Genomic DNA, 13698 nt, shown 5'->3' on the forward strand with positions numbered 1-13698 from the left:
GTTAGTCTGGCCTCTGATTGATACATGGCTAGATTTACCTTGCTGCACCTTCTCTGTGAGTGACTGCAGTGTGACCTAGAGGAATGAGTCCCCTAGATGGGGGAGGAGGGGGAAGCAAATGAGTACAAAACAAATCTGGTCTATTTCTTGTTTGATACACTCCATCTATCTTTTACATCTTTGGCTGGCAGAAGGACTGCATGCCATCCACATCTCAGGGCTGCTCGGCAGAAGATGGTACAATACGACTGCTAGCCATCCTCATCTCTTGCCTGCCCGGCAGAAGATGATGCAATAGGACTGCTAGCAATCCATATCGCCTGCCTGATCCCCATAAGATGGTTCAATAGGACTGACTGCAGGACTAAAGAGAATGACCTGGTCAAGTCACTCCAAATTTAGTCCCTGCACCCATGTCTGCCCAGGAGCACCTCGGACATGACGATGATGGCTACCAGTCCTATTGCACCGTCTGCTGCCACAAGGCAATGGGTTGCTGCTACTGTGTAGCAATGCAGTTCCGCATCTGCCAGCACCCAGGAGACATATGGTGACAGTGAGCTGAGCGGGCTCCATGCTTGCCGTGGTATGGCATCTGCACAGGTAACTCAGGAAAAAAGGCGCAAAACGATTGTCTGCCCTTGCTTTCACGGATGGAGGGAGGGAACGGGGGCCTGACGATATGTACCCAGAACCACCCGCGACAATGTTTTAGCCCCATCAGGCATTGGGATCTCAACCCAGAATTCCAATGGGCAGCGGAGACTGTGGGAACTGTCGGATAGCTACCCACAGTGCAACGCTCCGGAAGTTGACTCTAGCCTCAGTACTGTGGAAGCACTCCGCCAAGTTAATGCACTTAGAGCTTTTTCTGTGGGGGGACACACACTCGAATATATAAAAACGATTTCTAAAAAAACGACTTCTATAAATTCGACCTAATTTCGTAGTGTAGACATACTCTAACTTATTTTACACTGGCCACTTGACAGCGATCAAAATAGCAGGACTTCACTATCAACCCAAGCTAGATTTACATCAGTAATTTACAGGAATATGGAGTCTGAGTTATTCAGTCCTCGCTTATTACAATTCCTACAATAAGAAGTGTATAATTCCTCCATCTACACTTCAATATAATATATTCTTTCAGTTTTTGATTGTTCTACAGCAAGCAAACTACTCTCAAGTTCAATTTTATGAAATAAGAGATGGAGAAATTGAATGGTTGTTTTGTTCTGAAAACAGTGTCCAAGTCAATAAGATGACATTCACTTACACTACATAACAAAAGAAAAAAATGGAGTACCATTTCAAGAGTATAGGGAACAAAAGTGAGGAAATGAGCATAACCCCAACCATTGTGGGACAGCTGCACTCTCAAAAAATAATGACAGGAGATCACTGTCAGAATAAGAGGATTTTCCATGTTTATCTTCCAAGGCATGCAGAATTATGCATAATTAGGGCCATCTGTATAATTCAGAAATAAATACAATTATGCTAAAGAAAAATCAGAGGTATGTGTGCAAGGAGGTAAGAAATTATCACCACAGAATTGGAAGTCCTTCTTGCTCCTAAACATGGTCAATTGATACATGGTTCTAAGTTAATTATCCAATTTACAAATGAATTACTATAGATAGTGGACAGAAGTAAATCTGATTTTATTGACAAAGTTCATCTCATTGGTGAAAGAATTGGTTAAGGACTATTTAGAAAAGCTGGAAATGCCCAAGTTCATGGGTCCGGATCTAATGCATCTGAGGATGTTGGCTGATGTGATTGCAGAGCCATTGGCCATTACCTCTGAAAACTCATGATGATCGGGGGAGGTCCCAGACAGTTGAAAAAAGGCTAATGTAGTGCCCATCTTTAAAAAAGGGAAGAAGGAGAATCCGGGGAACTACAGACCGGTCAGCCTCACCTCAGTCCCTTGAAAAATCATGGAGCAGGTCCTCAAGGAATCCATTTTGAAGCACCTGGAGGAGAGGAAGGTGATCAGGAACAGTCAACATGGATTCACCAAGGGAAAATCATGCCTGACCAACCTCTCTGGCCTGTTGGTTAACAGCATAGTGGGCTGTAAATGTGTGCACTGAAGACCAGGTGGCTGCTTTGCAGATCTCCTGGATGGGGACCTGAGCAAGAAAGGCAGCTGAAGATGCCTGCACTCCAGTTGAATGGGCCGCAATCGCTGGCGCTGGGACCTTGGCCAGCTCGTAGCACGTATGAATGCAGTCTGTGATCCAGGACAATATGCGTTGCGCCGAGACAGGAAGGCCCTTTGTTCTGTCAGCTATGGCAACGAACAACTGGGTTGATTTGTGGAAAGGTTTTGTGCGCTCTATGTAGAACTCTGAGAAAAGGCCCGAGCCCTCGAAGGGGAGGTCTTAGAGGGTGTTCTGGACCTCTGGAGGGAGGCCAGATGCCTGGAGCCACGCTGAGCGTCGCATGACCACCCCCGAAGCAATGGTTCTGGCCGCCGAGTCAGCTGAATCGAGGGAGGCTTGTAGCAAAGTCTTAGCTACCGCCTTTCCTTCCTCGAGCAACGCAGCAAACTCAGAGTGCGAGTCCTAGGGCAGGCGATCCTTAAACTTGGATGCAGTCATCCAAGAGTTGAAGTTATGTCTATTAAGGATCGCCTGCTGCTTGGCTATGTGTAGCTGAAGGCCCCCGGAGGAGTAGACTTTTCTACTGAATAGGTCCAAACATTTGGCCTCCTTGGCCTTTGGGGCTGAGGCTCGTTGGCCATGTCATTCCTTCTTGTTGACTGCCGAAACGACTAGGGAGTAGGGAGTAAGATGGCAGAATAGGAACTCGTAGCCCCTGGAAGGGGCCAAGTATTTCCTTTCTACCTCCTTGACTGTCGGCGTGATTGAGGCCGGGGTCTGCCATATAGTGATGTAGTTCGACTGTAGGTCTTTATGCGAGGGAGGGCGACTCTTGAGGGACCCTCGGGAGCCAGGATGACCACTGTCAGATCCTCCTGCTCAACTGTTTCTTCCACCTGAAGGTCCATATTGAGGGCGATTCTGCGGAGCAGCTCCTGGTGAGCCCTGTGGTCGATTGGTGGCAGTCCTGAGGCTGACATACCCACCACAGCCTCATCTGGGGAAGAGGAGGAAGTGAAGTGCTGTTGGTTGTCCTCATGTAGACCCTCCTGTGTGTCCCCATAGGCCTGGGTCACCACAGGGCCTGACGGGGCTGACACCACTTTAGGTGTTGCACTGCTTGGCACAGGCTCGGGCCTGGCATTGCTGGTTGCTCTTGGGCGTCCGGGGCGGCCTGGGGAGAGTGTTCTCCATTGACCTTGATGCATGTCTGTGTGGCGACCTGGAATGGCGATGCATGGAGTGCCTGGACCTGGAGGCTCTGGATATGGTGCCCTACTGCTGATAGTTAGGCCCATAGGGTCCAGAAGGGCCACTGACTTGGAGGAGGCCACTGTGGCTGCCGTGCCAAGTGGGATTCTCTGCTGGCCACAGTCTGACATCTGCTACAGCTGGAGCAACCGGAGTCGGCCTCGGAGCCGTAGGATGCTGATGGAGAGGACCAGGGCAGTGCCAAACATTGAGTGGCCGTAGGGTGCCGTGGAGCGGTGCCTGCCTGCCTGGGACCGCAAACGGTACCTGGAGTCTTGGGTCCAGGACCGGTGCTTCTCACTCGGAGCTGGTGAGGTTGTCGGTGCCGTGCTCCGGTGCCAGGCGACCGATAGCATTGTGGATCGGCGTATAGTCGCCGCAGGTAAGGCTGGCAGGTTCACCTCCGGTGCCATAACTTCGCTCTGGGTCATGGGTGCCGGGGAGTAGCGGGATGCCGAGCTTGAACGGGAACAGTGCCGTGAGTGGTGCCAAGATGGTGACCTCGAGCAGCACACCATTCCCGGCTTCCCTCTGGATAGCACCCTCTTTGGTGGTGCCAGAGGCTTCTCCCTGTATGGGAGGGGGTTTGGCACCAACAGCTCAATGAGGTCTTTCGCTGCCTCGAAAGTGTCAGGGGTGGACGGGTGTTCCAGGACCTCCTCCAGACGTTCGTCGGCACTAAATTTGCTGGGTACCGGACTCAATGGGGCCTGCGGTGCCGGAGTCAACGGTGCCAGTTCCTGGCTCGGGCCCGCAATCTGTCTTTGCGTGCTGGGAGCTTCTTTGAGTTGCTTAGCGGCTCTTTGGGGAGAGCACCCTCCTTCCCCTTTCTTGTGATGCTTAGTTGGTGCCGGAAAGGTCGACCAGTGCCAAGGTCGGCCGTGCCATGTCGGTGCCGATGATTTATGGTGCCTGGGCGGTGCCAGATCACGCACAGATGCCAGGGCACTTCGCACCGAGGAAGCTGGGGGAGGTGCTAGACGGTCTGGGGCTGGTGGTTGTAATGCGGCCTTCATAAGCAACTGCTTAAGGAGGAAGTCTATTTCTTCCTTGGTGCACGGCTTGAAGGCCTTGGAGATTTTGCAGTGGTCTGCCTGATGAGCCTCTCCCAGATACTGGAGACACGAGTCGTGAGGGTCGTGGTTAGGCATAGACTTGTGGCACGTGGTGCAAGCTTTGAAACCCGGGGCTTGTTGCATGCACCGCAGCCCAAGGCTGGTGCTGGAACTAGCTTCCAGACACCTGAATACAATGGTATTTAACTAACTGATAACTATCTAAGAACAACTCTACCTAGAAGACTGAAAGGCTAAGGGATCACTTGCAAGCGAGAGAGAGAGAGAACGTTCCAGTGCCGCCACGGACGGTAAGAAGGAACTGAAGGGGGGTCGGACCAGCAGGGTACTATAGACACCGCCATGAGGGCACCACTCCAGGGGGCTCCTCTGCCGCCCTGACGGGAGCTCCTAAGGGAAAAAAGTTCCGACATCCGTGCACGCGGCACGCGCACACCTAATTGGAATGGACGTGAACAATCACTTGAAGAATAACTTGACTTTAGCAAAGCTTTTGATATGGTCTCCTACAGTATTCTTGCCAGCAAGTTAAAAAAGTATGGATTGGATGAATGGTGGATAGAAAGCTGACTAGATTGTTGGGCTCAACGGGTAGTGATCAACGGCTTGATGTCTAGTTGGCAGCCGGCATCAAGAGCAGTGTCCCAGGGGTTAGTCTTGTTCAGCATCTTCATTAATGATCTGGATGATGGGATGGATTGCACCCTCATAAATTTTGCGGACGACACTAAGCTGGGGGGAGAGGTAGACACGCTGCTGTAGGGTAGGGACAGGGTCCAGAGTGACCTAGACAAATTGGAGGATTGGGCCAAAAGAAATCTGAGGAGGTTCAACAAGGACAAGTGCAGAGTTCTGCACTTAGGACGGAAGAATCCCATGCACTGCTACAGGCTGGGGACTGACTGGCTAAGCAGCAGTTCTGCAGAAAAGGACCTGAGGATTACAGTGGATGAGAAGCTGGATATATGAGTCAACAGTGTGCCCTCGTTGTCAAGAAGGCTAATGGCATACTGGGCTGCATTAGTAGGAGCATTGCCAGCAGACCAATGGACGTGATTATTCCCCTTTATTCGGCACTGGTGAGGCCACATCTGGAGTACTGCCTCCAGTTTTGGGCCCCCAATTACTGAAAGGATGTGGACAAATTGGAGAGAGTCCAGCAGAGGGCAACGAAAATGATTAGGGGGCTGGGGCACATGACTTACGAGGAGAGGCTGAGGGAACTGGGCTTATTTAGTCTGCAGAAGAGAAGAGTGAGGGGGGATTTGATAGCAGCCTTCAACTATCTGAAAGGGGGTTCCAAAGAGGATGGATCTAGACTGTTCTCAGTGGTAGCAGATGACAGAACAAGCAGTAATGGTCTCAAGTTGCAGTGGGGGAGGTTTAGGTTGGATATTAGGAAAAACTTTTTCACTAGGAGGGTGGTGAAGCACTGGAATGCGGTGTGGTGGAATCTCCTTCCTTAGAGGTTTTTAAGGCCCGACTTGACAAAGCCCTGGCTGGTATGATTTAGTTGGGGTTGGTCCTGCTTTGAGCAGGGGGTTGGACTAGACGGCCTCCTGAGGTCTCTTCCAACCCTAATCTTCTATGATTCATGAAATTTCTTTACTACAGTTGAATATGATTATGTGAGTCTTACTCATTTTAATCTCACACTCTTTTTGCTATCACAGAAGTTACAGGTGGAAAAGAATTATTAAAAGATAAATATACAACACACATACATATACGAAAATAAGAACTAGCAAGAACAAACTAGACATCACACATTTACAAATACTTAATCATATACATTGTTGCAAACAGAATCATAGAATAGAATTACAGAACTGGAAGGGACCTCGAGAGGTCATGTAGTCCAGTCCACTGCACTCACGGCAGGACTAAGTATTATCTAGACCATCCCTGACAGGTGTTTGTCCAGCCTGCTCTTAAAAATCCCTAATGATGGAGATTCCATAAATAGTTTTTATTGTAACTGTATTAAAAATATATATATTGGGAACAACTAATACAAAATTGAGAGATGATTTCTAGTGTGGCTAATTTTACATGAATTAGGCCAATGTTGTAATTTATCACATTGCTAATAGCTACAAATATGGTTAGCAGGATAATAAATTACTAATATGTACTACAGCTTTCTATTTCTGGGTCTGACTGGTTTATAAATTTAGTTATAAAAAAGTGAAAAGAAAACTACCACCCTAAAACAAAGTCATTGTACCCAGGCTAATGGAGAGCTACGCATCTATGCTGTTTTGATCAAGTGAAAAGTGACCATGCAAAAAAAAAAATAGCTGCTCGCACTATCTATGCACTTGGTTAGAATACAAGTGTATCTAATGTTAGTTTTCCATCTCATTTTAAGAGCTCACATTTTCCATCTGTTTATGTAGATCATGTGAGCTCTTAAAAGCCGCATCAGTAAAAATTATTCACTCCCTGAGGAGGAGATTTGGACCTATTTCTGCAAAAGAGTCCTCCAGTCTGGATCCTGGCCTGCTGCACTTCGCTGCCACATTGCTGACAGGTAGCCCCTCCAGCTAGACTGGTTACTAGTGTTGAGCTTCTGACAGGTACGTATGAGTAGCAAGGATATGAGGGGGTCCCATATCCAAATAGAAGGCAGTAAGAAGTTGAACACCAAATGGATACTGCTGCGGAAGGGGCATATGTTCCCCACAGATATCTTTGCTTCCCCATTTTTCTACAGGGCAGCCAAGAAATCTGCGCAAGGTATGAATTCTACACTTCCCACAGGGCGCAGAATTCCCCTAGGAGTAAAGGGGGTTATTCTTTGTCATCAAGAGTAAACTGATTAGCCCTGTAAAGTAAATCAATTGAGAGAGGAAAAAGAACAAGATGTTGAAGCTTTCTACCATTCAGAACCTCCCCGTGAAATTAGTTTGAGTTCATAAGGACATAGGAATTGCCAAACATTCCATGTAGTCCAATATTCTCTCTCTGACAGGGTCCAACACCAGATGCTTCAGAGGAAGGTTGAAGAAACCCTAAAGTAGGCCAAAGACGGGCAATATATCTGTGATGGGGTGCCCAGGGTGCAACTTGAACTGTGGGACCACTGAGCTCTGTGTCCCCCAAACCTGGGGTATCCCTCTCATTCTGTGATGCTGTTGCCAAGCTACAAATCTCCGACAGGTTCTGCATTTACAGACATCCACAGGCAGTGACACACCTGATTGAGTTACATGAACACTTTGCCAACCACTCATGAACCAACAATAGAGGCTCCAGCCAATTCCTGCCCCCCCGCCCCCCAGCCCTGCACTGGTCAGAAGCCTGGCCAATGTAAGTTCATTACGCAGTCTGCCCCTCCCTCCATGTGGAGAGGGCACACCCTAGCTTTTGTAAACTGAGCTGAGATTTCCCAAGCACTTCAACCAAAACACACTGCTTTAGGTAAAATATAGAACAGATTTATTAACTACAGAAAGACAGATTTTAAGAGATTATAAGTACCAAGCACAGAGATCAAAGTTAGTTATCTAAGAAATAAAATAAATTCACAGCCTGAGTTCTACAAACTGAGTAGGATTTGAATCAAGCAGTGCCGCTCCTTGACAAATGGTACAAATGGGTCACAGATCTTCAATACACAGGCTGGAACTGCCACCACCCTCCCCAGTTCAAAGTCTTTATCCTCCAGACGTGTTTCCAGGTGGTAAGTTGTGGCGGGGAGTGAGGCTGGGAAGAATTGGCTGGAGCCTCTCTATTGGTTGGGTCATGAGTGGCTGGGAGAAGCATTCATGTAACTCAGTTGGGTGAGTCCCTGCCTGTGGATGTCTGTGAGAGAGCAGTGCCGGCCAGAGGTTTGTATCTTACCAACATCACAGGGTGAGAGGGATACCCCAGATTGGTGGGACAGAGGGCTCAACAGGCCCACAGTCCCAGTTGTATGCTAGGGAACCCATCACACTGTCCCACCATGAAGGATTCATCCTAATCACTAGTAGTTAGGGACAGTCTTAAATCCTGAAACATGAGTTTTTAGCTCTCTTCCAAAACTTTTCTTGTTAGCATTAGCTAGAACATTGCATACTCTTTTTAGCTATGTAAGTGTGCAATCCCTATCTGAATCTTGCTAAATTCTTGGCCTGAATGATGTCCTATGGCAATGAGTTTCACAGTCCTATTAGGAGCTATGAGTAGTTCTCCATTGACCTAGCTACCACCTCTCGGGGAAGAGGATTAACCTCTCCTGTTGCTGTAGTGAGAGTCTACACTGAAGCACTATAGCAGCATAGCTGCAATGCTGTGTTGCTGTAGTGTTTTAGGTGTAGACAAAGCCTGAATAACTAGAAGCCTCCCAAATGTATTTTTTTTTAAACATTGTAGATAAAAACTTGTATTGTGAATGACTAAAATATCTCCCCGATATAGTATGTCACATTTAACAAAAAACATTTAAAAAGAGAAGACCAAGCCTTCAAGTCTGACAGAAAGATTGAAAGAACCCATTTAAGGCAGTGAATTAAACCCAAGTCATGATGTACACTTACTGGACTAGGCTTTTTATCCACAACAATCCCAGCAAGTAATTGAGACTGTGGTCCTGCTGTCTTTAAGTCATATCGGTTTTGCTCACGAATCTATACGGAAAAAGACAAACTTTATTTGAAGCATCTATTGTACCTATATAGCAAACCCCTTTCTCACCATCAACTTTGTACGGCCAACGTATTGGGCAATGGAGCACAACTGGAGCACTGGACTTCGTATTGCTTTACTCTGGGATAAGGTGCCCCCTGCCTCTGACTGCACAGTACCTGCTGATCCTATGACTCCACTTCAGCACCACTAAAGATTTACCCTGGTCCCAACCCCAGCCATCTGCACCCGTTGTGAGACACCATGTATGGGACCCCGGTGGAAGTGAGCTCTGCAGAGGGACTGCACACCATTTGAATCTGCCTTCCTCCCTGTGAGGTAGAATCACACAGGCTCAGTTGCCAATGGGTCAATACCACGTGTGGTCACAGCAGTATTGATAGAATTTGCCCCACTTGAATAAATTGCTCCTTTCCTCAACCAGCAGCCCTGTCTACACGGCCATGATGCACACTGTCAGTATTTAACTAACGAAAAAAACAAACAAAAAACCACCCCAGGACTCTAGCCCAACTCTCTGGGACAGTAAGGCTTGTGAATCCGCCTGGGAAGAGAAAACTTAGTGTCTGGGACTGATAACAGTAGTCTAAATTAATGTCTGAGTGATTACAGGGCATTGTTCTATTTATCCTTTTTGAGGAAGGGAGTTGCTCCTTCTCAATCATATTCAGTTCTCAGGGATGGTAGTATGGCCCTTTAACCCCTAAAAGACTCCAAGTAAGTAAATCCCATAATTTCACAGAAACAGCATTACATGTCTAGCAAAATAATCAAGCCTGGGGTGGAGTTCAGGTCAGCTTTCTGAAAATGGCTGCTTTTCACATTCATGATATTTATTAGTTATGTACATTTAAAATAAATATTAATTCCCAGAAACTACCTATGCAACATTTTAATGAGTATTTCTGCAGTCTTTTGAGAAAGGGCACCTACAACATAGAGAGATGGGTCAGAGCTGTTCAGTTCAGATCTAGATTCAAACTTCCACTAAGTTTTGTGCTAAGCCAAGTGCTACAGTTTGGGGCCATCTCCGATCTGTCATTCCTAGCGTAACTGCTGATCATCCAGCAAAGTATTATAATCAAGGTATTATAATACAAGTTTTATTATTCAATTCCAATAGCATGTGGAACTTAAAAAAACATTTTGGTAAAGCTAGGATGCTTTCTGTAAACCACTTTATTACTGTTTCTAATGATCACTTGACGGCCGACTTAGAATATATCTGGTACCTGTAAACAACTCAAGGTATTGTTACAGATTTCTTCATTAATCCTTTCTTACCTTATTCCTCTTTTCTAACACGTCACTTGGGTTTGTATTTAGAGGCACAAATTGGTTAGGATCTTCAATTTTGATTGGAGTTCCTCCACTAATCTTGGAGGAGTCTTCAGCTTTCATCCACTTAAAGAAAAATGTCTAGATGTTAGTTGGAAAAAAGGGGGAGAATGTGGCCATTGGAAAGAGCATGGTTTAGTGGTTAGGAGGAGGAACAAGGACTCCTGGATTTTATTAGCAGCTTTGCTAGTCACTCACTAAGAGATCATTGCCAATTTATTAAACTGTTCTGTGCCCCAGTTTACAAACTTGTAAATGGATGTAATACTTACCTCACGATATCCACACAAGGCAGGTTAACTAAATGACTGTAAAAAATTGAAAAGCTCACTTGAAAAATGATACAGAACTACAAAATTATATTAATACGATTATGTTTAGAAAGAATTGCTTTTACCAAAAATCCTGTATAAAAGGGATAAAGACCACTGAACTTTTTATTCCATTAATGCAGCATCTAATGGCTCCAGAATTAGTTCTCTCTCCCTGTTACTCTATTTGTATTATAGTCTCCTATCTCTGCTAATTGCAGGTTTCGTATTGGGATTTTTTCTTTTTAAGCAAAGTTTAATATAAGCCTGCCATTGATGGTATATCTATCAAACTAAAGGAACAGTGAAATTGGTTAACTACCAGCAGGTGGTGGTGCTGCTGCTTTTAATCTTTTATGCAACTGGGATCAGGTGTATAGCAAATGGGATACCTCTACTAGGCACCGCTTTGCAAGAGACTTGATCTCTCCCCTAGCTCGTTGGGAATGTGGTGGAGGCGACACACTTAGTCCTGGGAGAAGGAAGTCCTGCACATCATTCAGAGACATATGTTAACAGGTGGCATTAATGGGCTCTAAAGAAAGTCCTGATCAGTTATCTTTGAACAGAGATAGTGACAGTGACCTAGACCCAACAAGCACGGAGGAATTGATTTAGCTTGGAAAAAAATAGCGCTCCTGTGGGGATGGAGAGGCCCCAACATAGAGGGGGGGAAATGAGAGACACTGCCATTGATTCATGGGTAATTCTTTGCATGCTAGATGCAGTGCAACAACAAAAAAGCTCCCATTACAAGAACCAATACGGAAGAGGAAAATCAATCAAAGAGTGGAGAACAAAGCTATCCCTTTTTCTATCACCAGAATTCCCCCAAACAGAAAGGGCATCTCAGTGCAGCAGCTTTTCCCACATTCAATCTCAGACAAGCCTACCTTCTTGTTTGCTAGCTTTTAACTAATTAGATGATCCAGCTAAAAAAGATTTTGTAAGTGGACCAGATTTAGTGATATAAACTCTGCAGAATTCACTTTCTCTCAGGTAGAGTAAGAACAAGCCGACTATCAAAAATAGCTTCCTACCGTTATCTTAGTTCTGGGACTAGTCTCTCCATTCCAAGACTCCTCAGGCACATTCACTTTTAAGTATGTATTTGGAGAGTTCAGCCATCTTGTCTTTTCTCGCTGTTGTCTTTGTGCTAGGAATTTGAGAGGGGAAAGTGGAACTGTATCATCTTCGAAAGAAAAGGCAGTCACAGTGGCTGGGATCTCAACATCACTCTTGTGCCTGGGTTTTTCTCTGACTAGAGGTTGCCTGTAAGCATAGCCAGTTCTGTATCCCTGAGAAGGTTAAAAAAAAAAAAAAAAAAAGAGAGAGAGATCAACCAATAATGCCCGAAGAATAGGAAACTATGGCAATTTTGTACCACTGTGTATGTATGAAATGAACTATCTGCACTCATCCAAGCAAGAGATTTGGGGTATCCTTTTCCAAAATATTTTTCATTTATTGATTTATAAAAAACCCTTTATAGTCAGCATCATAGCAGACAGTCAAAAATTCATATAACTGCAGTTTTTCACATATTTGACAGTCTTTCCACTTCTCTTATGAACAGTGCAATCTGGAAAGATTAAGAATAATCTATAGAAGTTTATAATGGTCAATTCCTTCCTCCATTCAAGAGCCAACAAAGATAACATTTCCCTTCTGATGGAAAGTAACAATATAATTTGAGCTAAACTGACCTCTAGAATTCTGCCCTGAGTAAGGGGCAGCACAGAAGAAGAGCAGGGACCAAATGGTGACCTACAGTCATCATCTGATTTCTGCTTAGCCCTTGCTCCATTTGGGGGTGGGGGTGGGGGGTGTAAGAGGATGGACAGGAAGAAGTAAGTTCTACCAGTCCTTTTCCTGCCCCTCCATGCCAGCTGAGCCGTGTTGGCCAGCATGTTCAGTGGAGCCCCGGCTCCACCCACATCTCACTCCTGCCTACCAACTCCCTGCCCACCCATGCAAAAGGGGGAACAATTGCCCGGGGAGAGATACCCTGGTTGCTGTGTTATGACCTGTGATATAGGTAGTCCACACAGGAAAGCAAGGGGGCATCTAACCTCCCTGCTTGAGCACATAGTGTAATTCATGTCTGAGTCTAATACATTACACTAATATGCGACTGGTATCCTCTTTTGCTTTGCTTTTACTTTATCAATAAATAACTTAATTTGAAATTAATATTTTGTTACATTTTGAACAATTAGTATTGAACTTCATTTCTTCCAAGTCCATAAAAATTAAAGAGATAAAAACTGATAGAAGTTAGAAACGAACACTACAATTCATAACAAAATAAAAATGAAAGCTTCCAAGTATATTTACGAAGGTGATGATTGAAAATGTATGTTGTAGCAATACAGCTTTATACAGAGAAATTATTAACCTTTGTGACAGTGTCCTGACAGAAATTTTAGCTTAACCAGTTCTTACTATTCTGTTGTGTTAGGCTTCAGAAATAGAAAGATTTAAAAAAAATATATATTATATATTCTGTCCTAAATCAAATGTTCAGATATGGGAGATATTAAATATTCAATAAAAACTACTTTTCATTTACATATTTCATTTTCAAGTTTATAAAGAAAATCAAAACAGACAATTCCTTTACTTAGGGCAGAGGTGGGCAAACTACAGCCCGTGGGCCACATCCAGCCTGTAGGGCCATCCTGCTGGGCCCTTGAGCTCCTGGCCAGGGAGGCTAGTCCCCGGCTCCTCCCCCCGCAGCCTCAGCACGCTGCGCCGCCAGAGCGGGAGAGGGCTGCACTGCAGGGGAGAGCAGGAAGGGAGGCTCACCTGCAGCCTCAGGGGAGCAGGCAGGCGGTGTGGGTGGCGGAAGTATGGCGAACACGGGCAGAGGACTCAGGAGGAGCACCGGGTGGCTGCGCAGCCGGCCGGAGAGTAGTGGAGCTTGGAAGGGGAAACCGCTGCTTCTCTCCAGCTATGCAGCTGCCCCTGCTCCTC

The 13698-nt window shown here is 45.7% G+C and overlaps 1 protein-coding gene across 12 annotated transcripts in view; it reads right to left on the minus strand.

Moving 5' to 3' along the window:
• ADD3 (adducin 3) overlaps positions 1–13698 on the minus strand; it is a 185671-nt gene that overhangs the window by 19012 nt on the left and 152961 nt on the right. For all 12 annotated transcript variants that reach the window (XM_084635289.1, XM_084635282.1, XM_084635293.1 and 9 more), the window contains 3 exons: positions 11763–12020; positions 10358–10477; positions 8965–9054 (listed from right to left, as the gene is read on the minus strand). In XM_084635289.1, coding sequence (XP_084491415.1) covers positions 8965–9054; positions 10358–10477; positions 11763–12020 — 468 coding nt within the window. The remainder of the gene's footprint in view (positions 1–8964; positions 9055–10357; positions 10478–11762; positions 12021–13698) is intronic.

Source organism: Lepidochelys olivacea, assembly GCF_965140295.1.
Source record: "Lepidochelys olivacea isolate rLepOli2 genome assembly, chromosome: 7".
In the NCBI taxonomy this organism is placed as follows: domain Eukaryota; kingdom Metazoa; phylum Chordata; order Testudines; family Cheloniidae; genus Lepidochelys; species Lepidochelys olivacea.